This window comes from Xiphophorus couchianus, chromosome 2 (genome assembly GCF_001444195.1).
Source record: "Xiphophorus couchianus chromosome 2, X_couchianus-1.0, whole genome shotgun sequence".
Classification (NCBI taxonomy): domain Eukaryota; kingdom Metazoa; phylum Chordata; class Actinopteri; order Cyprinodontiformes; family Poeciliidae; genus Xiphophorus; species Xiphophorus couchianus.
This window is the reverse complement of record NC_040229.1, coordinates 8,579,219-8,606,745: the sequence shown is the minus strand read 5'-3', so window position 1 is coordinate 8,606,745 and position 27,527 is coordinate 8,579,219. Positions and strand designations below refer to the sequence as shown.

General features: G+C 39.7%; 1 protein-coding gene across 1 annotated transcript; it reads right to left on the bottom strand.

The window, feature by feature from the left end:
• Positions 1–143: 143 nt before the first annotated feature.
• On the bottom strand, positions 144–26,200 carry lonp2 (lon peptidase 2, peroxisomal). The gene is made up of 17 exons (XM_028003799.1): positions 25,875–26,200; positions 23,263–23,398; positions 21,359–21,472; positions 14,906–15,037; positions 14,649–14,771; positions 13,832–13,995; positions 12,464–12,558; positions 9,584–9,702; positions 7,406–7,545; positions 5,150–5,291; positions 4,912–5,062; positions 3,860–3,986; positions 3,403–3,536; positions 2,743–2,828; positions 2,424–2,631; positions 1,438–1,628; positions 144–853 (listed from the first exon to the last, which is right to left on the bottom strand). Exons 1-17 carry the CDS (start codon positions 26,105–26,107, stop codon positions 623–625), a joined length of 2,526 nt encoding a protein of 841 aa, XP_027859600.1. The 5' UTR covers positions 26,108–26,200; the 3' UTR covers positions 144–622.
• Positions 26,201–27,527: the final 1,327 nt, after the last annotated feature.

The window sequence follows — 27,527 nt, the reverse complement described above, 5'->3', positions numbered from 1 at the left end:
AAAAAAATAAAGGGAACACTTAAACAGGTGTTTAACACTTAAAGTGTTCCCTTTATTTTTTTGAGCAGTATATATACAGTAGCTCAATTATGTATGAATAAGTATACATTTTAAAACGCAAAAATAAAAAAGGGACAACGATGCACTTTTGGACAGCAAAAATATTTTATTTCCTCTAGGAGTAAAAGCAGCATCAAGTAAAATTACTAAATCAGACATTTTCTTAAATTTAAAATGAAACGATGTAAACGTAGCTCAGAAGTTAGTAAAATCTAATTGAAATGCTAAATTACTCAGAGGTCTTCAAGTGACTTTTACAAGGTTCCTAAATCGAAAGATTTTCAGGAGTTCTCCAACACGAGTTCTGCTAAACCATTCAATACCATCGAGAACCTTCAGTTATTCAACATTTTGTTTATTGAAGGCTTAGAATTAGTCATTTAATTTTCACTTTAGTTCATTCCAACTACTTTGTTATATTAATAAACTGAATTCATCAAAAATAAATCCAGATGTCTTCAGGAAAAACAGCAGCTTTGACTCAAAGATGCAGCTTCCAGTTATTTCACATCTATAAATCGATATGATTCGTTTCCAACATGGCCGCCTCTGCTGGTTTCCCTCACAGTTTGCTGCTGATCTGAGGGTGGGAGCGCGTGCCGGCTTTCGCTGGGAACCCGCCGTCGAAGGAGGCGTTCAGAACGTCGTCCAGGTTCCCGGCCATCACAAAGTCCAGGTCGGCCTGGACGTTGGCCGGCAGCTCCTCCAGGTCTTTCTCGTTCCTCTTCGGGAGGACGACCCGCTTCACGCCGGCTCGGTGCGCCGCCAAGACCTTATCCTTGATCCCGCCCACCTGATGGAAAGAAAAAACAAGATGATTTGCACAAAATAAACCCCAGACGAATTGTTTTAACAGCTGATCTGCCCTGACGTTTTGGAAAAAAAAGATCTTTACAGCTTTGGATGAAAGAGGAGAAAAGAGGAGTCAAAGCAGCAGGAGAGGAAACTGGAAGCAGCGAGGATGAAAAATCAGACAGTAATTTATGTTTCCATGTTCCTGCAGCCATTCACAGCCAGGAGAGCGAAACCAAAAGCTGCTGGAAGGAGCTTCCTATGGGATTCGAACTGCTGGTGGAACTGCTAGCAGAACCGCTGCTCATCCAGACTACAGTCCTGAGATGGATGGACGGACGGATGGATGGACGGATGGATCAAACAGTTCAGATCTGAATCCAGGTCCAGATGTGGACAGGAAGTGAACCTTCTCTGTGTTGAAGCTCCGCCCTGCAGAGCTGCTGAACCAGGAAGTTGGACCCGACTGATTCAGTAGAACCGGAACATTCAGCTGTTCAAGCAGCACCAAACCCAAAACCAAACCTAGAACTTCCTCCAGAACCTCCTCAGAACCTTTGCTTTGGTTCCACATGCTGGACTCACCGGCAGCACCAGGCCTCTCAGCGTGATCTCTCCGGTCATCGCCACGTCTGACCTGACCAGCCGGCCGCTGAACAGAGATGCCAGGCAGGTTACCATGGTGACGCCGGCGGAGGGGCCGTCCTTGGTGACGGCTCCCGCCGGGAAGTGGAGGTGAATGTCCGTCCCCTCCATCGGATCCGGACCGCCCACCACTAGGCAGACACACACAGATCCAATCACTGAGCGGCTCAGACGATTAGCTTCACACTGCAACTCCAATTTTTTTTCTTCTGAATTTTGATTTTTTTATTTTCTGAAATCTGATTTTTTTTGCTTGGTTGTTCTACTACTAATTACTAATTACTAATTACGTACTGCTAATTAAATGCGACCGCAATCAGGCCTTTGTGAAATGATGTCACACAGAAACGCTCATTTAGCAGAAGTAGCAATGGCTGCCGGCGTTTATTTTGATTTAGCAGTGAGAGATGACTGCATGGCAACAAGATCAAAATCAAAGAAACAAAGAATATAAATCACAACTAAAAGCTTTTAGTGGAGCTTGGACTGAAACCTCTGCAGAGAAATCTGTTTGGATGGAAAGTCAAGAATAAAAATGGACGGATTTTGATCTGATGCAGATTTCAAAAGTTCATAATTATGATTTTCAGACATTGTTTACGTCCCAATTTTATTAGAAAAAAATTTTATTTACAACTCATAAAATTACAAGAATAGAATATGTAATTTCATTATTCTTATGACTTTATTCTCATAATATTATGACTTTCTTGTATTGTCAACTTTATTCTTGTGATTTTAAGAGTATTCTTAAAATATTGACTTTATTTTCATATTTTGACTTCATTCTGGTCATTTTATTTTAATATATTTTATTTTTTTCACTGTAACCCTAATACTCTATCACAGAATCAGTTCGTTCAGATTGCTGTGAAACATGAGATTTCTGCCGTATTTTCCTGCTGTGACCTTTGCCCTGGACTCACGGTTGGTGAGCTGGTAGGTCCTGGCGTTCGCTCGCAGCCAGCTGATGGCCAGATGGGCGGACTCCTTCATGATGTCGCCCAGTTGGCCCGTCAGCGTCAGCTGACCTTCGCCCTCCATGCGGCTGGCCTCCACGAACATGATCTCCCCGCCGAGCGGCGTCCAGGCGAGCCCCAGAGCCACACCGGGCAGCGTGAGCCGCTCAGAGACCTGCAGACACACGGAGAGCCGAGAGAGGAAAGTTGAGGGGCCCAGCAGGTACCTGAGGGGCCCAGCAGGTTCCTGAGGGGCCCAGCAGGTTCCTGAGGCCGTCCTGCTTACCTCCATTTCGAACAGCGGTGGCCCCAAAATGTCCTTCAGGGCCACATGATCGATCACAATGGGCATCTCTGGAGGCGCCGCCTTATCTGACGAAAACACAACAAAACCTTGAATGGATGTATATATATATATATATATATATATATATATATACGTATGTATATATGTATATGGTTGGATGGACAGATGGATGGTTGAAAAAATGGACGGACAGATGGACGTATGTTCCATCCATATGGACATACAGTTGAAGCACACCAGGAAGTTCACCTTTGAATGACTCAAAACAACCAAACGAATGTTTTGGAGTGGCCTAGTCAAAGTACAAACCTAAATCACAATGTGTGAACTCCCAATGGATTGGATAATCGGACCAACAACTTAAAAAGTAGATTCACACAGAATAGAATGTTATGTTTTGGACAAACTGTTGGCCAAAAGATCCATTTAATATGTCATTTCCCTTTTCGATCAATAAAAAGCATTTTTCATTTTGAATCATTTTTATTTATTTATTTTTTCTTTTGTGGGTTCTACTGTCTGAATAAAATTTTTAATATGGCAGCTCTACTGGGATGGGAAAAGCCCAATGAGACTGAATTCAATTCATTTAAACTACCAAATGTTTCCTAAACTACCAGTGGAGACAAAGCGTCCAACCTTCCTGCTGCTGTTCCTGTCCAGAGGGCGTCGCCTCCTTCACTCTGTGACCTTCAGCGACCTTGACGGCCACGGCTCGACAGATGGCGCCGATCTTCCTCTCCAGGGAGCGAACACCTGCCTCCCGGGTGTACCTGTCAGAGAGGCGACAGGAAACGAAACCTGCGTCAGTGTAAGACACGGCGACTACACCAGGTGGCGCTGCTTAGGAAAACTACAGCAGCTTAGAAAATATACATTAGAAGAAGAAAAACTTTAAAGGTGCCTCCAACCGAGACGGTTCTGCAGAACACAAAAACCAAAATCCTCTGGTTCTGATTAACACCAGATCATTCAGATAGAATCTGGAATCACCCCAGAAAGATACCAGGCTTCAACCCAGCACTTTGACCCTGAGGTCAGGCCGTGCGGCGGGTCGAAGTCTGACCCAGGTCCGGTTCTGTTGGCCCAGCGGTACCTGCTGATGACGTCCTGGGTGGAGTCCTGAGGGAGGAGCAGCTGCTGAGGCGTCAGGCCGTGCTGCTCCAGCTGGTTTGGGATCAGGTGGCGGTGAGCGATCTCCAGCTTCTCCTCCTGCGTGTAACCTGGAGGCCGAGGTCCGGGAAAACAAGATGGCCGACATTAAGGGAGGGCGGCCGACCAACGTCCAACATCCAGCTGACATCCAACAAACATTCAACAAACATCCAACCGATATTCTTCCAACATCCAGCTGATGGCCAATCGTCATACAGCCAGCATCCAACCAACATCCAGCTGACATCCAACCAACGTTGCGCTGATTACCAATAGACAACCAATGGCTAACCAACATTTAGCTGACATCCAGCCAACATCCAACGAACCGACATCCAATCAACGGCCAACCGACATCCAACATCCAGCTGATATCCAACATCTAACCAACAACCAACAGACATCCAGCCAACATCCAACCAACATCCAGCTGACATCCTTCTGAAATTCAACATCCAACCAATATTCAACCGAAATCCAGTCGACATCCAATATCCAACCAATGGCCAACTAACGGTTAGCTGACATCTACCCAGCAACCAACCAACCAACCAACCAACCAACCAACCAACCAACCAACCAACCAACCAACCAACCAACCAACCGCCTATTCACCCTTCCAATCAACCAACATTCATCCACCTATCCAACCAACATATGTCTAACTATCCTTCCAAACAACATCCATCCAACCATCATCCAACCATCCATTTGTCTACCAGTTCCTCCTGTAGTAAACAATCCTACAGCATGATACTGCCACTCCCGTACTTTACAGTTGGGACATTGTTTTCAAGTTGGAAAGTTTCCTCTTTTTTTCCTCCAAACTAAAAAAGTGATTTTGGCCAAACAGTTTTTACTACTACTACTACTACTACTAATCATAATAATAATAATAATAATAATAATGATAATGCACCAATTAACTAATGTTATAAATTAACCTGTAAAAAGGCTTTAAATAAATTTTATTTCAGAGAGGAGGAGCCAGACCTGGAACCTGGAGCACCTCCATCCTGTCCAGCAGAGCCGGCGGGATGGTCGCCGTGGTGTTGGCGGTGGCGATGAAGAGCACCTGGGAGAGGTCAAAGGCCACGTTGAGATAATGATCGGTGAAGCTGTGGTTCTGCTCCGGGTCCAGGACCTGGAAAGGAGCAAACAGAAGAAGAAATGCTGATCAATTTAAAGGTTGGACCCATCAGCAGGACTCGAGGCCAGGCAGCAGTTTGACCTCCAGGAGGGCGGCGGCGGGGTCTCCCTGCAGGCTCTTCCCCAGCTTGTCCACTTCGTCCAGGAGGAAGACCGGGTTGTTGACTCCAACCGTCTTCAAGCCGTTGATGATCCGGCCGGGCATGCTGCCCACGTACGTCCGCCTGCAGACACAAGCGACCCGAAACCCTGAAAATAAACCTTCATCACCAACATACACTGCAAAAACACCAAGTAGTTTTGGTGAAGTTTCTATTGCAAATACCTTAGTTTTAATTGAAGTTTACTAACTCATGAGTAACTTTTCAGGAAGATATGAATGTCTTCTTACACCTTGTACAACTGACTGGTCCCAGAACGTTATAAAAAAAATCTCTAAAAAATATTCTCGCTAAAGTTTTCTGCAATTTAGCAAATAGAAATAATTTTGGTAATTCTATCTGACCTAAAGCAAGAGAAGTTTGGTCTGATTTTACTTCAGTGAGAAAAAATTGTGCATGTATTTTTATTACCTTTTAATATATGGTTTCAACTGTAAATAACGTTTTCAAAATTGAAACTTTTAATCGAACGTTAGATTGAACTTTGTTACGCAACTGCACAAGAAATTTCAAGGACTTCATACAGAAAGTCATTTGTTCCTGCATATTCTTTTAGTCGTTTTTCAGAGGATTCATTCACATCAGTCCAGTTCAGCCCGCTTTAGACAAACTCCAGTCCGTTTTTCTTAGAAAGTCCGGTTTGTTTGTGGAAATGTGAATGCGTAAAAACAAACTTTGGTCCACCTGCAAAACTCAGTCTCCGTTTAGTAGAAGTGAACTCTGGTGCAGTTTGAATGCATATGTGAACGCTCCAGAAGCAGGAAGTGGACTACAGCGCAGGACATTCTGGGTAAAATCAACCAAAACAAACGTGAGAGTCTAACGCGAGAGAAACAGCTCGTGATCTTTCTTGGAAACAACTGACAAAATTTGAGCCACACCATTTTTGTTTACATTTGGTGAAGAAATGTAAACAACGGTTACATTTGGAGGTTTTCCTGTCGTTTCCTTCAGTGGTTCTTGGTGCAGCGCCACCACAGGCGAGGAGGGGAACTGGATCCTCAATAGGTTTGGTTGGTTGGACACAGTGCTGTTTGAAAGCAAACAGCTGAAAATGTAACAAATGTTGCAATGAGATGGAGCTCTTGGGGTTTTTCTCCAAGCTGCACAATCTGAACATCTGCTCAGATGTTCACGCCTGGGAACATTTGTCTTTTTATTAGGTGTATTAAAATATCTGGTTTCAACTGTTAAGTTTTCCAAATTTAGGCTGTCAATCAAACGTTAGATTGAACTTTATTAGAAAGCTGCACAGTTTGAATCTAAAGGATGGACTCACTTTCCTTGGTATGATTTCTTTCAAATTAAATGTTTAAGCGGGAGGATCAGATCATTTTTATTTTGTTTTGATGCAAACGTTCTTGTAATCTGATGTTTCAGAGAATAAAGCCGGCACGATGATGTTTATCCTGTCGTTCTCCATCTTGTCCAGTAGGTGTCCTCGTGCTTTCATCCCTGCTATCCATCAGCTTTCCATCATCGCTGTCAGGATTACTGCTGCTTTTCCATGAACTCTCACGTCATTGATGTTTGTCGCAGCCAGAACCAGAACCAGAACCGCCCTGATTATTTATGGTAAAAGAAAACCCATTAGTTGTTCTGCATGTGGGCCTTCTTTAGTGTTGGATGGGGAGCGGCAGCTTATGTAATCGATATTTATGAGCATCGGAGTCAAATGGCTTTGAGTGATTTCGACATCGCTGCTCCTGATGGTGTCATGAGAAAAGCGGGTCGGACCGAGCCAAGCAGGCCTGACAGTGGAGGTTCTGTTGGGATTGGGATCGCTCCTGGAATGGCTCATCTCTTTATCAGAATATAAAATCAAACGCAGGTGATGATTCTGCAGGGTCCATGCAGCTCTACGTGATTTGTGATCCGATGACTGAAAATGACTCAAGTAGACAAACGATGGTCTGCTCGCAACTCCTCAGCAGGTGCACTTGTGGGAAAAACTCAGGATAAAAGCGAAACCTTTTCTGTTGAAACCCTCTGCGTCAAAGTGATTGATAATGTCAGCAATTTATCTGTCCTGAAACACTGCAGTGATGTTACATTCTGGGTAGGATTAAAGATCAATACTCATAAATTCAACATTTTCAGAGAAGCTTCAAGTCACAGTTGGGTTGCTAAGGGACGCCGAGCTGCGGCCTTGTAAATCTGATCCTTTTGGCTCGTACCTGTGTCCTCTGATGTCCGACTGGTCGCAGACGCCACCCAAAGCGATCCGATGAAACTCCCTGCCAAGAGTCCGTGCGATGGAGCGTCCCACGCTCGTCTTTCCGACCCCTGGAGGTCCAACGAAACACAAGATGGGGCCCTGTGGAAACATCCAGGAAAACATGGGAGGATGTTCTTAACAAGTAGGATAAAGAGGAAGCCAGTGTGCTTTATTAAAACTATTCAGTGCCAGTTTTTTTCACATTACTCCTCAGTTTTATTATCACTCCTCTGAGGGCGTTAGGAGAGCTCATACTGTATGAAGCAAATAACATCAACTGGAAATTGTGGAAGCTATGATTTATGTTGAAGTATTAGACAGAAAAATAAGGTATAAATTTCACCAATTTACTCTGAAATTTTGAGATTCATCTCAGAAATGTCAGATTTTCAAAGGTTGAAGATTTTCGACTTGAAACTCAGAAATTTTCATGTTTTTTTAGTACAAAATTAATCTGAAAACTTCAGTTTTTTCTTGCAAATGTTCAACTTTGTTTTTTTCCCCAAAAAATATTTCTGAAACTATATCATCTCCAAAAAAGTTTCTTTCAAATATTTTCAAACTCAGAAATTTTCACGTTTTTTTTAAAAAGAAAATTTCTGAGATTAATCTCAAAATGTTTGAGTTCTTTGGCAGAAATTTACTCTTTACTTTAAAATCTATAACAGCCCTAATACACCGTTGTAATAAATCAAGACATTTTTTCAAAATGTGCAAAAATGGACACAGCTCTGCCATACCGTCCAGCAGAAAACAGATTTAAAGTTTAAACACATCACAGATGGTTGGACATTACCTGACTGAACTGGTATTTCGATACCTTTTACTGGTCTTACACAATCACACCTGAAGTTTCATGACTTTTATTGTTTTTTTTACGATTTTCCCACAGAAAGTTCAGCTAAGAGTGATGATGCCACATTTGACCCAGTCAAGTTTTCAGAAACTTTTAAAGTTATTTTACCGTTTATACATCAAATCGTAGGTATTCTTCTCTACTTTCACCCAATGTGTCTCCCATTGCTGCAGGACTTACAGTTTTCTACTAAATGAGCCCTGAGTGCAGCGAACGAACACCCAACCTCTCATTCACTCCAATTAGATTTCAAGCCCTGAACTTTTCATGCTAACCTGGAACCAAACAAGTTTTTTAAACCCCTCATATCTCCTAAATAAAATAAAACAACGTAGAGACATAAAAACGGTAACAAGTGGCCACCAGAAGGTTCTGACATTTGTGGTTCAAGATCTGTTTTGATATCACTTTTAGCTTTTTACACACAGAGTTTTTGTTTAAGCTCTTGTCTTTTTCCCGCCTTTTCTGCTCCCCCAGCAAAGAAGTGAATCACCATAGCAACCCCCCCCCAAAAAATAAAAAAAATCAGACTCTGGTTTTTATATCACTCAGTAGATACTTTTTTCCTACATTCATCATGAAGTAAGCTTTAATTTCTATCAAGGCTAAGAGAAGGAAACTAGCACACACTTTATTGGATCAGTAGCTAGCCGCTGCCTTGAACCTCTTTGCATTTTAGTTGAATATTTTTCTAATATCAAACAAGATCTTTTAATTTGCTCACACATCAGTATTCAGTTCTTTAGTCTGATGATATTTAAATGTTATTTCAATCTAAGCTTTCTCTGTTTGGATTAGGACTGGAAGATATGACTGAAAAACTTATCGCAACATAAACATTTCATATCAGTCAATATGGATAATTATTGATTTCCTTTTTTTTGTTTTAAATGTCTGAAATATTGCCAAACTGGTGGCGTAACTTTCCTGTTTTATCCACAATTTTCACTCTGTGGCATTGTTTTTTTGTTTTTTTTAAACAGTCGTGAGGCACAGTGGTGAAACCTGAAACTAATGCTGTACAAGTTACTCAGTTGGTTGTTGCTAGGTAACCAAAGAATGAGTGAGTTGCTAGGTAACCAAAGAGTGAGTAAGTTAGTGGATTCCACCAACATTTCTTAGCTGGTCATGAGAGGTTAAGCAGCCAGAGCCTTTGAGTATTGAATATTCCATCAGATGTATTATCTATTCATATTATATCTGAATCTTGAACTCTGGATCAACCATTCCTCTCGGTTTGCAGTGGGACGGACTGTGAAGGCTTAGATCGGGTTAAATCACCTTCAGTGAGGTCTTCAGCTGTCTGACGGCGAGGTACTCCAGCACACGCCTCTTCAGCTTGTCCATGGCGTAGTGGTCGTTGTCCAGCAGCGTCCGAGCGGCTCGGATGTCCAGGCAGTCTGAACACGTTGAAAACAGAAAAAACGGTGAAGTTAGATCAGATTTAAAAAAATCTACGTCTGTAGGATAAAGTTATTCTTCCACCAAAAGCCAGTCGATAAATTGATTTTTTTGGCTTTTGAAGATTTCATTTTTGTAAAATCAGGATTTTTTCACCAATGCGCTCCTTGGATCTCTACAGTTCAGAGTGATGTCACACAGCCGCCATCTTGTTTGACGAGCGTGTTTTACAGCTTCTATTCTTTTGGACATTGAATTGGACTGAACACATCTCTGTTCATCTAGAAAAGCATCTAGAAAAAAAGTTGAAATTTCTGAGCTCTAAAAGTTGAAAACTTGCTAGAAAACCCCCAGAAATTTTGAGATTACTCAGTAATTTTTGAAATTTTGAAACTCAGAAATGTTCATGTTTTTCTAGAAAATTTCCGAGTAAAAAAAATTTCTCTTTGGTTTTTTTCCAAGCAAAATTTTTGACATTTCAAAATGTGAAATTTCCTTTTTCAAATTTTTTTTGAGTTTTCCAGGATAAATTCACTCCTTTTTTCTATCTATAATGTCTCTGAAGCGCCGTTGTAGTGATGTGACCAGCTCAGTCGGTGCGTTGTTGTTTTTTTTAACAAACTGTTATTTGCTCAATTGTTTCAAAGTTTGGCTACTGATAATAATTTGAAGCTGGTGTGTTAAAAAGATTCAGGATTTTCTTCTCTGTAAAACCAACATCAACGTTTAACTTCACAAGATCCCCCAACAGTTCTCATTTTAGGTTTTTATTATTATTCATGTTGACGTTCTCATAAAATTACAACTTTATTCTCCTAATATTTTGACTATATTCTCGTAATATTTCAACTATATTGTTGTACAATTTGTATTTGAAAACAAATAGTAACTGTTTATTTGAAGGGTGAGATGACATAGCATGTGTTTGAACATGAAACAGTTCATAAATGTTTACGACTTTTGTCATGAAATGTCATTGGGTAAATAACGACTCTTTTAATGCAAGGTTCCATCAAAACTTGCATTAAAAGTCCATTAAGAGTGTCATCTTTGAATTGAAGGTGTAGTTATTTATCGAGTAACTCTCCATGACAACAGTCCTAAACATTCATGAAGACTCCTTCATGTTTATGACAGTGTTATGTCAGTTATTCTGTCCGTTCTGAACTATTTCTTCTTTGGTCTGGCTGCATGTTGGGATAAAAACATGCACTGCCAATGGAAGAAGCGATGCAGCTCCTTAGTTATGGGCTTACTGGGAAGTGAGTTGGACACCAATCAAAACTGTCCTGCAATGTCCTGCACTGGTGGCCGGATAAAACCCCCGACTGCTGCAGGGACCGGCTGCATCCTGGATGGATGCTTTTTTCCTCTTTGCTCCGTTTCTTGCAAGAAAAGCCCTGGAATGCTGATCCTCCTGACCACAACAGATGCCTTGAGTGAAACCGCTCACGCATACATACATGTGGGAGCGTCTATTCTTATTCGTATTTTCCAAGGTTGTCCTGATTGGAGCTGTAGCTTTGCTTTCCCCACACGCCTCCGGGAGATATGGTGTTTATCTCCTCAGATGATAAATGCTCCAACATGTTCGCTGGCGGATGGCCAGCTCTGTCGCTGCACCAAGACCAGGAGGCCTCCAGGAAAAAAATGGCCTTTTCACACGAATCGTGACATTTGACTGTTCGGACGGAGCTGATTACTTTTAAATGATTATATATGCTATCTGAGTCATTCATTTAACATTCCTGGCACACAAACTGGGAATAATCTGTTATCCATCTATCTTTGCACTTGAGAAAAGTTTTCCAGCATCAGAGAATTGGCTCCATTTGACTAAGAGAAGATAATACTGACACTTAGAGCCAAACACACTGATTTCCACTTAATGACACACTATGGTATTACCGCTTATTATTTATTGCCTTTGCAATTAAGAGTTGCACTATTCTGTTAATTGCATCACAACCTACAATTTTCGGTCTGTAAACGCATCGACAGACTTAATGTCTGTTGATGCAGGTTAATTAAATTTACATACAAATGATTCTCTACTTAAATAGGGAGAATTTGTTAAATTCTTGTCTTGTGTCCTTAGAAAAATGCAACAGAATCAGCAAATCGGACCTCTTAGAAAATAAAGAAATCTGTTTGATGCAAATGAAAATATGCATAAAATGAATAACCAGCTAACCGTGCAACTAATTTTCAAAACTCCCATTGCTCTTGATCTTAAAATAATGCATCTCCATAATTTAAAGGAATAGATGGATAGCTGTGAAAAAATTGTTTTGGCATCAGGGAAGAAAACAATAATGAAAAAATGAACAGTACATGAAGTGACTGATAAGGTCTATAGTAATAAAACCGTTATATATAAATGATTATATATAACCATTTATGTATAACCAAATATATAAATAGTTATATATTTACAGAATAAATAGCCATTTATTCTGTAAAAGGCTATTTACAAAATAAAAAAATATACATTTTCTGTGAGTCTACAGATGGAAACATTTGTTAAACGCTAAAAGAAATATACCAAAACAAGTAAATTCATTTTTATTTGAAATAAATAAGAAAATGTTACTTTTTTTTTTTTTTTTGCAAAACTCCTTTTTTTGCAATCCCCTTGTTAGCTTAAACGTTGCTACAAGTTAATGTCCTCTCTGCGTTTTTTTGAGGAAATAAAAAGTAAGACATAAATAAATAAATAATGACCAGCTAACTGAAACAAAAGGGCCAAACTCTGTCCACCTTTGGTGCTTTTGCTCCACGGCAGCTCCACCATCAGCTCCAAGTAGTTTCTGGTCAGCGCATACTCAGGCATGGACTGAGGCATCTTCTTCAACCTGAAAACACACAAACACCATCAGATCTGACCCGTTACCAGGTTAGCGGAAAGGAAAAAAAGAATAAAACACATCTCAACAACACATCACTGATGAGGGACGCTTTCCACAGTCAATACACCGTGTCCACACATCCTTAAAAAGTCATCAAAAATAGAAGTTAGCTTTAAATATGTCAACCATAGCTCTTAAATTTTGTGTGGCAGGATAATTTAAACTTGTATATTCTATGTATTTTTTTTATCACTGGACTTTTCTGTCAGGCAAATGTTTGAATCACCCAGAAACATCTTTATTACGTTCTGCGACTCGAGACTTTTGTGGCTACCGCTAACTAGCTGCTAATGTATCCAGGCTAGCTAGTTAGCTGTTATAGGTATACCACAGGTAAGGTGTATATTCTCACCTTTTGGCAAGACGACATTCGTCTTAAGTACTGGCTCAATCAATCAATCATGTTTATTTATGTAGCACATTTCAGCAACGAGTCACTTCAAAGTGCTTTATATTATAAAAACACAAAAATACAAAGTCAACTATTGAGAAAAACAGTAAACACTATGTTTTGTCAAGTTCCATTGTTACACATCAAATGTTGGTCAATGTTACATTTATTATACGTCAAATAAACTTTAAACAGATATGCTTTTAGTCCAGATTTAAAGGAACTCAGTGTTTCAGCTGTTTTGCAGTTTTCAGGAAGTTTGTTCCAGATTTGTGGTGCCTAGAAGCCGAATGCTGCTTCTCCATTTCTGTTGATTTTTCTCAAAAATTGTCAAAAACCTTCTAGCTGCCTCAGACTTAGTTGATGTCAGATTATAGTCCATGATCTGTACAGCAAGTAACAAAAAGTGGAATTTACCGTCATAAATCAGCTCAAATTATCGCAAGTATTTCCAAATTAGTGCCACAAACAGTTTGATTTTTATTGCAAAGAATCACAAAATCCTGGAGGGACTGAAAAGATGTTCAATTATATTACTTAAGTTTAAGAAATCATTAATACTATAACAGTTTGTGAACAGGTTTCATCAATACATGCTGGCACAACCGTCCCTTTAAAAGCATTCATGATCTTGATTTGGCCCAAAATGAAAATGAGTTTGACACCCCTGATATAAAATATGCATTTGTTGTAGATTTCAGGTTTAAAATGTTATTGATAATGGTTTTAAAAAGTCCTACATTTGTGTTGATGGGATAAATAAACAACGGTGGAAGATGCTCTTGCAGGGAGAAAACAGCTGTTGTAACTGAAACGTTTTGTTTTTACCTTTTTAGTTCTTTCAGACAAACTCTGAGTGCCGCTTCCGGCATGCTGGCTCCCTGGATCTTCCTCTCCAGAGCCGCCATGTCATCGCCATCCTCACCCTCATCATCCTCGTCCAGATTGAACTGTCGCCCTGGGAACACTCCGCCTTTACGCACCGATAACACCTGAGCAGGTGACAAAGGTTTGGTTTTATTCATACTGATTGGTGGTTCCACTCGGAAACACGCGCATTGCAGAAATATTCCCACTCATTTTACTTTTTCACAGTTTGGCTGTGAGCTCCACCAATCTGGCAGGGAAAAAAAAGCAATTGTTGTTTGACACCTTCATAGCTCAATTAGTGTCCTTAATGGCCCTATTCCTGACCTGAACTGCCCTTTTTGTGACCTTAACAGCCCCTTTTCTCACCTTCATGACCTTAATAAACCTTAATTATTTGAGACCTGTATGGCCCTTTCAGTGAGATCGCTCTGACTAAACCATGCTTGTTATTCCAACTATGTTTTTGGTACCAGTTGCCTCCTTTTTCGCTCTTAGGATGATAATTTTCCACTTTATAATTACGCACCTTCTTGTGTCTACCAAATAAAATCCAAATGAGACACTTTGAACTTTGACCTCTGAGATATACACATTACATCTGTATTTATGCTAAGATAAAATTACTCTGTTTTGAGATTACCCTGTCCACATTTAGGTGACATTAGAACGAAGTGCTAGTTTGTGCTGTTCTGTCATATAAAATCCTGAGCTTTGAGACAAAAATGTTAACGATGCATGAAAACTTTTACAAGCGTATATGGAAAACCCGCGTTACCCTCTTGTCAGTGTCAGGACTCATTTTCCTGGATTTCTGCAGCAGCTTCAGTCCCTCGATCTGCCTGGACAGCATGGGCAAAGCCTTCCTGAAGCGCTCCTCCAGGCTGACTGCATCCAGCACCTTAATGAACCACAAACAGACGGACATTTCTACCAATTCAGCCAAATGGTTTGTACTTGTCATGCAGTTATATCAAAGTGTCAGCTTTTTCCTAGGCTGTCGCATTCAAGCTTTCCTGTAACCTGAGGTCCCACCTGGAGTTTCTCCTTGTTGGAGGTGCGGATCATCGAGGCAACCACATCCGGCAGCGTTTCCCTGGGCAGACTGTCCAACAGGCGCCTGAACTTGGCCACCACCGGGACCGACATGTCCAACATTCCTAATAACTGCACACACACACACGGAGAAGCATTTGGATCTGATTGAAACAATTAAAGCATGTTTCCACATCTAAGTAAACTTTTCTTGTTGTATTCCATCAACTGTGCGTTGCTACAATAAGCTATTTTGAAACTACAGCTCGCTTTCATCACGCTCCAATATTTCCACTGGGGAGAATGGAAGCAGCGCCGACATCCACGGTGGATTTATACAGAGCTGATCCGATAAAACTGGTTGGGAGAGACGTTGCAGGACGAGGCTTTGGAGTGATGCGATTAGTCAAAGAGCTGAATTACTCGGAAACCTGAACGATGTCTGGTCAAATAACACAGTAATATTTCCGTCTGTACAACACGGCGTGCCAAGTTTTCAGCCAGCAGCTTTTTAGAAATAATCTCTGGAGTTTACAACCATTTTTATTCACATACTTTAATAATCTGCTACATTATGCCATAAAAGCGGAACCCCAAATGATTGATACCCCTGCCAGATTTAGAGTTTAAATCATCTTTATGCAACAATCAGGAGAGGTTTCATTTTAAGAAACAAACCAGCATGTCCTTTTAATAATTACAGAGCAAATTTTCTTCATGTTTCCACTTGATCTTTGGTGAAGAAGCCCAACTCTGGAAGCATAATCTTTATTTCCCTCCCCGGATTCTCAATCAGATTTAAGATGGGACTCTAAAATGTTAATAGTACTGCCAGTTAAAAAAACCAAAAAACAAATACTCAACTTTCTCATTTTCAATAAAATACAAAGTGTTTATTGTTAAGCAAGAAGAAAAAAATATTCATTTAAAAAAATGTTTTTTGTGGTAATTTCCACTTGACAAATTTCCAAGTGTCAAAACAGATTTTTGCACATTTTCGTTCTTCCCTTTGGGTTCAACTGCTTCTAAAAACAGCTTTAAAAAAACATTTTTTGGCAATATGTTTATGTTTATGAGCCGTTTCAAAAACCTCCGGAATGTAATGTTACAAATCAGCAGGCACTGCCCCGTTACCCAGCAACCTCAGAAGAGTTCCGCCCGTAACCTAGCAACCTCAGTCAACCCCAGCATGTTTGGTCAGCTGGTTTTACCATTGTATTTGCTGTACAATGGCTGCTGGAAAAGACAAGTGTTTTCTTGTTGACTTGAATGCAGCAAGTGGTTCAGAAACCACTTGCTGCATTCTTGTTGATTGTGTAGGAGGCTCCACTTCTGCTTTTCAAAAATGTACTGTTGTGTAATTGTGCAACTGAATTTTCATGTGTGCGTGTAAGCGTTGAATTAGGGGGTGTGGCCAACAGCGGCTGATTGGGATTTATAGTGACAAGACGCCCTAAAACAGCTCATTCTGAACTAAGCTCATTGTAGGTGAAAATTCAAAATCTGAGAACGAGTCTGTCAAAATCCGTCATGAACATTTTTATGCTTTAAGTCTAATAGGTCACTTATGACTACTTTGGTTTGCAATGAACTTAGTAGTCATCTGGCTTTAAATATCAAATCATTGGCGGGTCAATGGATGGATGAACAAAATATCTCATTATGTTTCTGTTCTCTGATCCAACTGGTAACACTTAAAGCTAATTCCAAACATTTCTTAATTTCTAAGAATTGTATGGAAACCCTGATGACTGATTGGGCTGAAATGAATCAAATTATAGTAAAATCCAAAGGTAAACTCTGACAGTCCGGCAGTAAGGCTGGAGAACTTCAGATCCGGACCAGGTCAGTTGGGATCACAGGACAAAAAGGAGAAATTTAAAACTTTTGGATCGGACATCAGGAACATTTCCTTCTCAGCATGGCTCTGCAGGTTTACCTCATTTCAAACATGAACCACCAGCCTGAAGACAGAAAACGTTAAAACCAGAGTTTTATCCACACAAGTTTTCAACCCGTCATTCCTGACGGGGTTAAACGGATTATCGATCAAATCCATCAGAACTTGTAGTCATCAGAAACCTGCAGCCGTTTATAAACTGGAGAAGACAGATTCTGTCTGTTTCATTCCACGCTGATAAAATTCAACATTTCAGTGGTAATCTCCATTTTCTTTTACCTGCAGATAGTCAGAGCGGATCTTTACGTGAATTGTGGGAACAGAGATGGACGGGGCACCTTGTGATTTCAAAAATTTAGTTCTGCACATCTGCTGGCCGCAGGTCTTCGCACGACAACGTAATACGACAGAGAACTTAATTCATTCTGACGGAAAAGCTGTGCCCGGAAAAAAAACAGAGATCCAACTGTGCATCCATATGTGTGCGCCTGTTCAAAAGGACATCTGCGAGATGGAAGATGAAGACGCGAAGTGGAGGAATGATCCAGATCCGATCTGACTGCATGCGTACAACATGAGGTCGGAGAAGAAACTGGAACTAATCACAGAGTTGGATAGAAATCAGCAGCCTAGGAATATAAACTGTACGTAAGGATGAATTACTCCAGCTCTTGTGTTCTCAATTTGGCCGTGGATTTATTATCCCTCCCATCCGATAAAAACAAAAATAATCCCAACAGCCAGAAATGTTTCCAAACTTTATGTTTTACACAAAGTGGAGCTGAGAATCCTGGCTGATCGCACACATCGACTGGGTTATACAACTTCATGATGTTAAATTAATAACACTTTATTATTAATAACAATAATATTATTATAATATCATCATAATAATATTATATCATGAAATATTACAACCCGATGCATTATAATGAGGTAAGGAAGGGAGGAAAGGAGGTAAAAAGGAAGAAAGGTTTGAAGGAAGGAAAGAAGTAGAGAATGAATGAAAGAAGGGAGGATAGAAGAAAGAGGGAATGAAAGGAGGAGAGAAACAAGGAAGGAAGAATGAGAGGAAAGAAAGAGGGAAAGAAGGGAGAAGGGATGGAAGAAAGGATGAAAGGAAGGAAGAAATGAAGGAAATAATATTTGGATGATGGAAAGAAGGAGAGAATAAATAAATGAAGGAAGGAAGAAAGAAGAGAAACAAGGAGGGAGGAAAGAAGGGAGAATGGAAGGAAAAAAGGAATGAAACAAGGAGAGAAACAAGGAGGGAAGAAAGAAAGGAGAATGGAAGGAAAGAACAGAAACAAGGAAGGAAGGTAAAAAGGAGGGAAAGAATGAAGGATGAAAGGAAGGAAGGAAACAAAGAAGAAGCATAAACTGATGGATGGACTGAAGGTTAGTTATAAATTTTATCCAATTTCATGTAAAAAACTGAGTTTGACTGCAAAAAAAGGTCGTAATGTTTACATTTTTGAAAAAGGTGAAATACTGAAGTCAAAATTTGTTTCTTTCTATTTTCTTTCCTGAAAACTTGAAAAAGGTCTCCATTAGATAATATCTGTCATTTTCCTGATCAGATTTACACTCTATTGCATCCATCTCTTGGGAAAACCTCAGTAAACTGAGGGATGGAAAGACGATGAATCCTAAATGTTAAAAAAGAAAGCAGCTATTTTCCCTGAGGCTGCAACAACGATCACACTTCACATGAAGTACGTACGTCCAAACTACTACTCAATTACATTTAATTGAGTAACCTTTATGAATAAATGTACTTTTAGGAGTAATTTTACGATGCTGTACTTTTTACTTTTACATCAGAAATGTTATTATGAAGTATCTTACACCTGGTAAGAGGAAATTTACGTTATTCAGTTTTTGCAGAGTACGTATAAAGCTTAATTATCCTCTGCTCTCCTCCTCACTCAAGTTTCTTTCACACTCAATCAAAGACGACTGGAAAAGTTTCAAAAGACATAAGACACGCCTCTTGTCTCGGAGCAATGAGGTCTTCGAGTCTCGTTAAGGACGCAGCTCATCAACATGAATTACAGGATCATTTCATGGAAACGAGGAGGAGATTAGTGCATACAAACTTTGAAAAACATAAAATCCTGAGAACTTTTAAAGCTTGTTTCCCTGCAGAAGTTTTGCAGTAAATCAAATGATTCCAGGAGCTAAAGCAGGCCGAGTCTGGCTGTGATAGAGTGAAACCTTTCCATCTGTAAAGCTTATCAAAGTCTTCTTTCTTGCACTTTGCATCCTCTGAGAAATCATTACAGAATGGCAGCTGATGGAAACACGGCGGGATGGGAGAAGATTTCAGGAAACCTGTCAAATCTTCACTAAATCAACGCATCTGACAAAGAGAAATGTGCTCCAGAAGGAGTGATACTCTGCAGGGCTGTTCTGATGAGGGAAGATCAGGTGAAAGCTTGAAGTAATCCTGATGTTTTACACATGTGGACAGGCCGCCGCAGACACGGGCGAATAGAGCTCAGCTCTTCAAACAGAGTCAGACAGAGGCAGCAGGACTCTGACTAGATTCTGACTTTTTAAAGGACGGGAGAGAAAACACTGAGGAAGAAAAACCTCCAACCTGAGCTTCAAACCAGTTTCCCTCTGCCCAGTTAAAACATGATTTACTAATACTTCTACATATAGTTATAAAAAGAAGCTCCACCTGCAAGTCAGTATTGGGTTGCTTTCCCACCTGATAGTCCGGTAGACTCGGTTTTATTGGGGACCAAAATTGTTACATTTTCAGCTTCTGTGGTTCTCTTTCACACTGCACTGTGTGCAAAAGAGACACACACAGTGCAGTTTACCTAAATTGCAACATTTGTTACATTTCAGCACTGTGGAAATGTGCTGTGGCAAACAAACTAAACTGTTTGAAAAACCTGTTTCCCTCCTCACCTGTGGGGCGCTGCTCTAAGAACCTCTGAAGAAAACGGCGCAAACCCCCCCAAAGGATACAATGAGTGCAACTTTCTTCTTCACAAAATGTAAACAAGAATGGAATGTCGTCACATTTTAGCAGTTGTAGGATTTCTCTTTTGTCTTTTGTAAAAGATAATGAGCCATTTCTCTCGCTAATGTTAGCCTCGCGCGTTTAGTCCATGTAACTTCAACTCTAGTTCGTTTGTGTAGAAAGTCCAGTTCATGGGAATGTGCAATCAAACTCCATCCACCAACCTCAGACTCGGTTGGGGGGAAATGAACCCTAACGCGGTTTGAACTCTATCGGACAGCGCAGGGAATTCTGGTTAAAAACAACCAAAACAAACGCAAAAGCCCAGCGGTAGCAGGAGAAATGACCCGTGGTTTTTACCAAATACAAAAGAGAAATCCTTCAACAGCTAAAATCTACCCCACTTTTGTTTAAATTTGGTGAGGAAGGAAGATGCGCTCAGTATCTTCTTCTGTGGCTTTTGTGTCCAATTCAGATACAGAATGTCTTAGGATGGGTAGATTATAAATTTCAATCTTCCCTAAAGTCTCACTGATACATCTCAGTTCCCAATTATCCAAATTAGTTTGGTTGTTCCACTGAAACGAAACTAGCAACTTCTCCAAGATCGATTTCATCCCGTTAGTGAGTTTTGAGTCCTCAGCTCAGACTCTGCGAGTCTCAGCAAGACTCACATCCAACTCGCGTCTCTGTCTGACTGAGTGTCCGCTAGTTCGGCCAAGTCCATCACAAATTTGTCGATCAACCAGATATCCGCAAGCTCCAAACAGCAGAAATCCTGTTATCATGAATAAATCCAGGTGAATCCCGCCGGGTGTGTCCCCGCAGGACAAGAAGGCTCTCCTGTGTCCGGTCTTCTCTTCGAGAAAATTTTATCAATTACACCGAGGTTGACCAGATCCACAATTTGCCGATTTGGAGGATGTGCAAAAACAGGCTCCAAAAATGTTGAAAAAGACAGAACAAAAACAGAGCAAGCAGGGCAGGAGGGAAGGAAGGGAGCAGAGGAAAAAGTGTCTGCCTTCACGGAGAGCAAGAGAGGAAAAGTCCCCAATCGAACCAAGTCTACTGGAGTATCAGGTGTGAAAACACTCTAAGTCTGATTGACTGGATTTTTCAGTTGTGGATAAGAGCCATCTGGCCTCTTAATTCATTTTCCAAAATCTCCCAATCCCTGGAGTTTTTCTGCATTCAGTTTATATGAATAAACAAAGTTTAAAGGACATTAAGGACATGCACTTCTCTATCAGGAAACAGATAAGAGATGTGATCCTGTAGAGTGGGGACAGGTTAACACAGGGACACACAGGACAAAAAGCATCCACACAGAAAGACGCGCATTTTTTACAAAAAAGTGTGGAGACTGGAGGGAAATTCAGGAAGGCATGAAGAACAAGCAAACTCTTCATGCTGCAAGGCAACGATGCTAACCGCACCCAGCTGCAGCAGGCGTTTGGTTTATTTTTAGCTAAACAAACGATGACACAGAGTACCAGAACGCTGTGTGAGTCACTTTGTCTTCCCCCTGCTTTTTAAAAACCCACATCAGGTGTTAATGAAATTAAATAAAACACACCTGAACAGCAGCCTGGTAGAACCTCTGAGAAAGCTCTCCCAGTTCCCCATCTCCTGCTGAAGCGCCCTCTGCTGTTGACGTTGTGTACTGCTCCAGTTTATCCAGCTGCTCCACCTGCATTTCATCACAAGAGTAAAACAGAAGATTCAGACATTTGAGATACCAGAGTTGACACCAGACATTTACATACACTGAATAAAAAGACACAAACAAATTTATCTTCTCTCCCTCTGAAGTTATATAAAACCAATTTTTTCTTGTCATAGCTTAGTTAGAAAGACCAAGATTGTTTTTATTTGAGAATTGCCAGAAAATGTAGCGAGAACATTTTTAAAATATGTTTTTTTTTCTTCAAAAGTTTACATACAGTTGGTCAGTATCAGGGATATCTGTCTCTTAATATGCATGGTTTGAGTCAAACTGAGAGATGTTGAGATTAATCTCTGAATTTTTTGAAAAAAAAAAAACAACCTGGAAATATCTGAGTTTGAAAAGTTTAAAATTTCAACTTTTTTAAATAAGAAAAAGTCAGAAATTTCCAATTATTTTCTAGAAGATTTCTGAGATTAATCTAAAAATTTCTTGAGTTTTGTCTAGCAAATTTCAAACTTTTCAAACTCAGAAATGTCCATGTTGTTCATGAAAATTTCTGAGAGAAATCCTTTCTGATTAATCTCAGATTTATTTCTAACAAGTTTTCAACTTTCCAAAATCAAAACTTAAAATGTTTTTTGTAGAAAATTTCTGAGATTAACATAAAAAATTCTTATTTTTTTGTCTAGCAAATTTTTAACTTTTGATACTCATTCAAAAGTTAAATTTCAAACATTTATCTAAAAATTTCAGAATTTTTTTCTTGCAAATTTAGGACTTTTTGAACTCATAAATTTCCTTATTTTTCTTATAAAATTAATGAGATTATTCTCAAAATTTCTGAGCTTTTTGGAGGAAATTTTCTTTCTCATCTACAATGAATGTTTGAATCTTGTGTTTGTTTGTTGAGACTACAGATGGAAATTATCATTCTGCTAAATCCGCTACATGTACAACAATATTGTACATAGATTAACACAAACCTATTTAAATACAGTCAATCGATCAGAAATTGGGTTAAGGTTGCAGAAAACGTCATCTTGCAGCTCTGCAGGAGTTTCATGTATCCCTTTGGGTTCATGTGACCTTTGAACTTCCTGTGTGTTTTGATTTAATATGTTGGTCCAGCTGTATGGACTCCATTGACATGGAGGCATCGTGAACCTCCAGACGTGATCCGACTGAGCTGTGATCGCCATTCAGGATAAATTCACATTCTGAACCACATCAGGTCTGTTGGACTTTTGTTCCCATCTCCTATAAGGCCTTAATCGTAGCACATTTTCTGCATTTACAGAATGCTAAAAGGCCAGAAATCGCAGCCAGCGAGGGTTATTTACGACCACAGAGAGATAAAACCACCTCTGAGCCGCTCGTCTTGGCAGCGAAGGTGTTTAACAGCTACGGTTCAAAGAATACAAACAGAGACAGAACCACAGCGCTGCTGCGGCCCGATCTGTGGTTTCATCGACTCATTTGGTCTGTGGGAATCCCAACACTACGCTGCCACTTAAGAGTTTATACGAAGCAATAAAGCTGCGGTCTCTTCAATCCGCTGATGAACGGGGAAAAGAATGAAAACATTTCTTTTCTTGTTTACAACACAGCGGTGTGGCAGCCAGGGATTTATTTGGGTTTTATTGAAAAATGCTGGCAGAAACAGAAACATCCTGAGAAACTATCTTGGTTTTTTTTTTTTTTATAACATTTTTATTTTAACACAGGTTTTGTTTTCCTCAACAGTGAGGAAGAACAAGCTGAATAGTAGAATAAATATGAGCCATCAGTGTTGATGAAAGCGAAGGTTTTACCTCTGCCAGGACAAATGGCCGCTCCGTCAGCAGACTGGAAACTTGGAAACGACAGAGACCGGTGATGAGGAGCGTGTAGTGAGGCTTCGGCCAGTTACTGCCGACAACCTGGACGGCGATTCCTGCTGTACCGATCCTGGAGAGAGAGAGAGGAGGGTGAGAGAGAGAGAGAGAAAGAGAGAGAGCAGAAGGAAGGAAGGAAGGGCACAGAAAGTGAAGGAAAGAAGTAAGGAAGGGTGAGGAAGAATGGAAGGAAATAAGGAAGGGAAGGAAAGAAATATACGGAAGCATGGAACAAGAGAATGAATTAATGCATGAATGAATGAAGGGCAGATGAAAGAATTGAAAGAATGGAGAAAAGCAAAAGGAAGGAAGGAGAGAGCACAGAAAGTGAAGGAGAGAATGAAGGAAGGAAACAGAAGGAAGGAAGGGAGGGAGGAAAGAAGGAAGAAAGGACGAAATGAAAGAAAGAAGAAAGGTTAAAAGGAAGGTAGGGCATAAAGGAAAGGAGAAAAAGGAGAGAAAGAAGGAAGGGTGAGAGGAAGAAAGTAAGGAAAGAAGGAAAGTCAGAAGGAAGCGAGGAAGGAAGGAATGAAGGAAGTGAATGAAGGAAGTGAATGAAGGAAGGAATGAAGGAATCTCCCAGACGGTTCAGAGCAGAAGGGCTCCTCAGTCTCATCAACTCCAAATGTTCCCAGAATCATTTTATAAGCCAAGAAACATTGGACTGAATCTGACAGCAGAGCTGAAGACAAACTGAGCAGGAAAACCACAGAAAAACACTGAAACATAAATACCTCCACAAAAAGACAACAAATAATAATAATAATAATAAAAAGAGTCAGATTTTGCTACAGGAAGCAGAGGGTCTGCCTCCGGTTCTGACCGGGTCTGAAATGGGTCAGTAAATTATCACAAGCAGCAGCTGCAACGCTTAGATCTTCCCAGCGCTTGTGTTTAGATCTCAAAATGCAACTGGCTGAATGAATGGATGAATGAATGAATGAATGAATGAATGAATGGACTGATTAAAAGAAAAGTCTACAGAATGTGACTTTTTTTATCTGATTAATCATCTGAATAATCAACAGAACACCAAAGGAAGGATATTTTGTTGCATTTAGGAATTTATTTATTTATTTTTCTCTTTAAAAAGGAACTCATTTGTTTCTTTTAATCTATTTCAAATATTGTTTAATAAAAGGCTTTTTGAATCTGATTAATTGATTAATCATCTGAATAATTAATAGAATAATAGCTTGCTGAAATGACCATTAGTTGCAGCCCTGGATGAAGATGATTGGTGTTGGTGGTGAAAGGATGAACCAACAGGAGCTTCAGCTGCTATAGTAACCAAACAGAGCGAGACGCAGCTGATAAAAAGCTTAAAGTCCACTCCTCTGTGGTCACCTTGAATGAAAATGCTGCAGCTGGACTGTGGAAATTTCTGGAATAAATCGCTTCCCACAGCAAAAAAACAAGTCAATTAGATGCTTCCAGTGTAACTCAGTGACAGGATATAACCTGATAAAGCTGTCTTTTATTATATATACATATAAATCCCCTGCTTTACCTGGACAGGAGAGTGAACCGTCTGTGAATTCTGAAACTTTCAGTATGGTTCCGGATCTTTAAACATCATAACTCAGGTTTAACGAGTCCCAAACTGCCTTTAATATGACTTCCTCTCTAAAAGTTGCACGATCCAGTCCAGATGTAACCAGTTTAAGACTTGTGGTTTCTGACCTGGACTGGGTCTAATGTGGTAGAGCAGATGAAAAGAAAAATGTTAAATTACCCCTTGGTTATTTCACACTCTGCTGAGAACATTTAGGATCATTATGAGACACGAGGCATTAAATCCTCTCTGATTTGGCGATGAATGGTTTACGTAATTATCTGTCTTTTATGTTTTTTGTTTGCGTCAACTTTTATGGGGTTTCTGTTTTGGTTATTTGTTTGATTGTGAGCCACATTTTTGTAATTTATTTGTATAGTTTATGACTTACTTTGTTTTTGTTTTTATCCATTTTGACTCATGTCTGTTTTTCTGAATAATTGATTGATTTACATTTGTTTTATGATATTCTACACTTTATCTTCTGGATGGTTATTTTATTTATTTATTACCCTTCTATTTAGTTCTGTAGATATGTATTTTTATTTTTAGGTTGATTTTTAAGGTTTTTATTTTATTTTGATTTATGACTCTACTCATGATGCCCTTTGTTTTATTCCTTCATGACTCTTATTTATATTTAGTTTTTGAAGATAGGCATTACTATTTTACGCTGATTTCTTTTTTTAAAATAATTATTTAAAGTGGTTTATGACCCATTTTTTCATTTGATATGACTCGTCTTTTTAACAAAATTATAACATTTTGGTTTATTATACTTTTCTTTTCATTTTAGTAATTTATTTGACTTGGGGGTTTTACACCCTATATTTTTACGTATTTATTACGTCTATGACGAAAGTCACTTCATTAACTTCACTTCATTAACTTTTGGTCATTGACCCGATGACCTGTTACGTCACAACTCCAGACCTGGCCAATCTGACCAGTAACGCCACCAGTGTCTCAAGCTGAGCAGCGGACTGGTTCTTACTGGTGAAGCGGCGGCAGTGGGTCGGAGTCCTGTTCGGGGTCTCTGGTGTTGGGGATCACTCCGATGATGGTGCTCTTCAGGGAGGTCCCCTTCAGCAGCCGTTGGCCCACTAGCTGCATGTTCCGCGGCGAGTCCACGCTGAACCGGACCGTAGAGCCCGGCAGGAGCACTCCTTCGTGGGTCAGCAGCAGCGGCAGACGGTTCGGTATCTGGATCCCCCCGGCTGAGGCCATTTCTGAGGAGCTTGACCGAAAAACAGGTCTCTGTTTACAACACAGGGTCCTGAACTGTCGCCACTTCCGGGTTAGAACTTTCAAAACAAAATGCTTCGACAACTTTAAGCTGTGTGAAAATTCTGCTGTACGGCCAGCGCGGAGGGACATAATGCTACGTAACGAGAAATTACAACATATCGTGTTGAGCTTTCTGCCCGTTCCCTCATACACTATATATTTTTACGGCAAAGGGACTTTATTTAAAAATCATTTAAAATAGTTTGAAGTAATAAATTATTATTAATTATTAAATATTGAATAGTTATTAAAACAAACAAAATTTAAAATATACAATTAGTCTGCTCTCTTTAGGAAACAGACCACCATTATGCTCCAAGTTCAGCATCCTATTTTTTCTTTTGTTTCTTTTTATATGGGCGACATAACAGATTACCTCACCTCTTGGAAATACAGGGTTACAGCTAATAATGTGCCTGGCTGTGTGCTTTAGTACTGATAAAAAATAATAATAATTAGAGGACACATTGACTGAAAGTAAACAAAAACACCTACTGCTAGGGTAACAGTTTATACCCACTGCAGATTTATATGTAAAAAAGAAAGAAGCTTTTTTTTCTCATGAGTGAGGCTTGATGTCTTCCAAAAATAAGGCAAGGTTCAGAAATACAGACTTTTCTCAATACTTTTTACTTATACTCGGGTAATTTACACAAGTCACATGATCAACAACTGGATATTGCCACTGGAGCAAACCACAAAGAAGACAACAGGAAGTAGTTGGAGGATTGTGGAGGATCATATTTTTTACTGACTAATGGCATGAATAAACTTATTTACATGTGATTTTAATTGGGTTTCTTATTTAATGGAAACAACACAATTGTAAAATTGTGCTTTTTCAACATTAGTGGAATATTGACAAATTTTGCGGACATATGTAATGGAAACGCAGCTCCTGTCGCTAAGTTAACAGTGCTACTCTCATCCTGACCACAGTCACCTGGAGGTACTTTTTCTGTTTCATTCAAAAATGGATATCCATTTTTTGGAGATAAACAATTATTTTTCTCATACAAACAATAAATTGATAATTAATTAAATGTATTGAATCAAGACACAGAGTTAACTGATAAAAATATTGATTTATTTTCATAAAGGTACTGTCTGAGAGTTACACACTTCCAAAAACAACAAAATTTCAATATCTTGTGTATAAAACAATAATCTGTGAGACCGCAAACATTCATGTTTTTGCAGGGGTTTTTTTCTGTTATATCTGAAACAAGCTCCTCTTGTCATTACACAAGTAAAAGCACTTACATCTGGTTTCTGAAGCACGAGAAAAAAGCACTCAGATAGTTTTATTTATAAAAAATATACAAACATTGTACTTTGTGCACATTGCTGCATATATCTT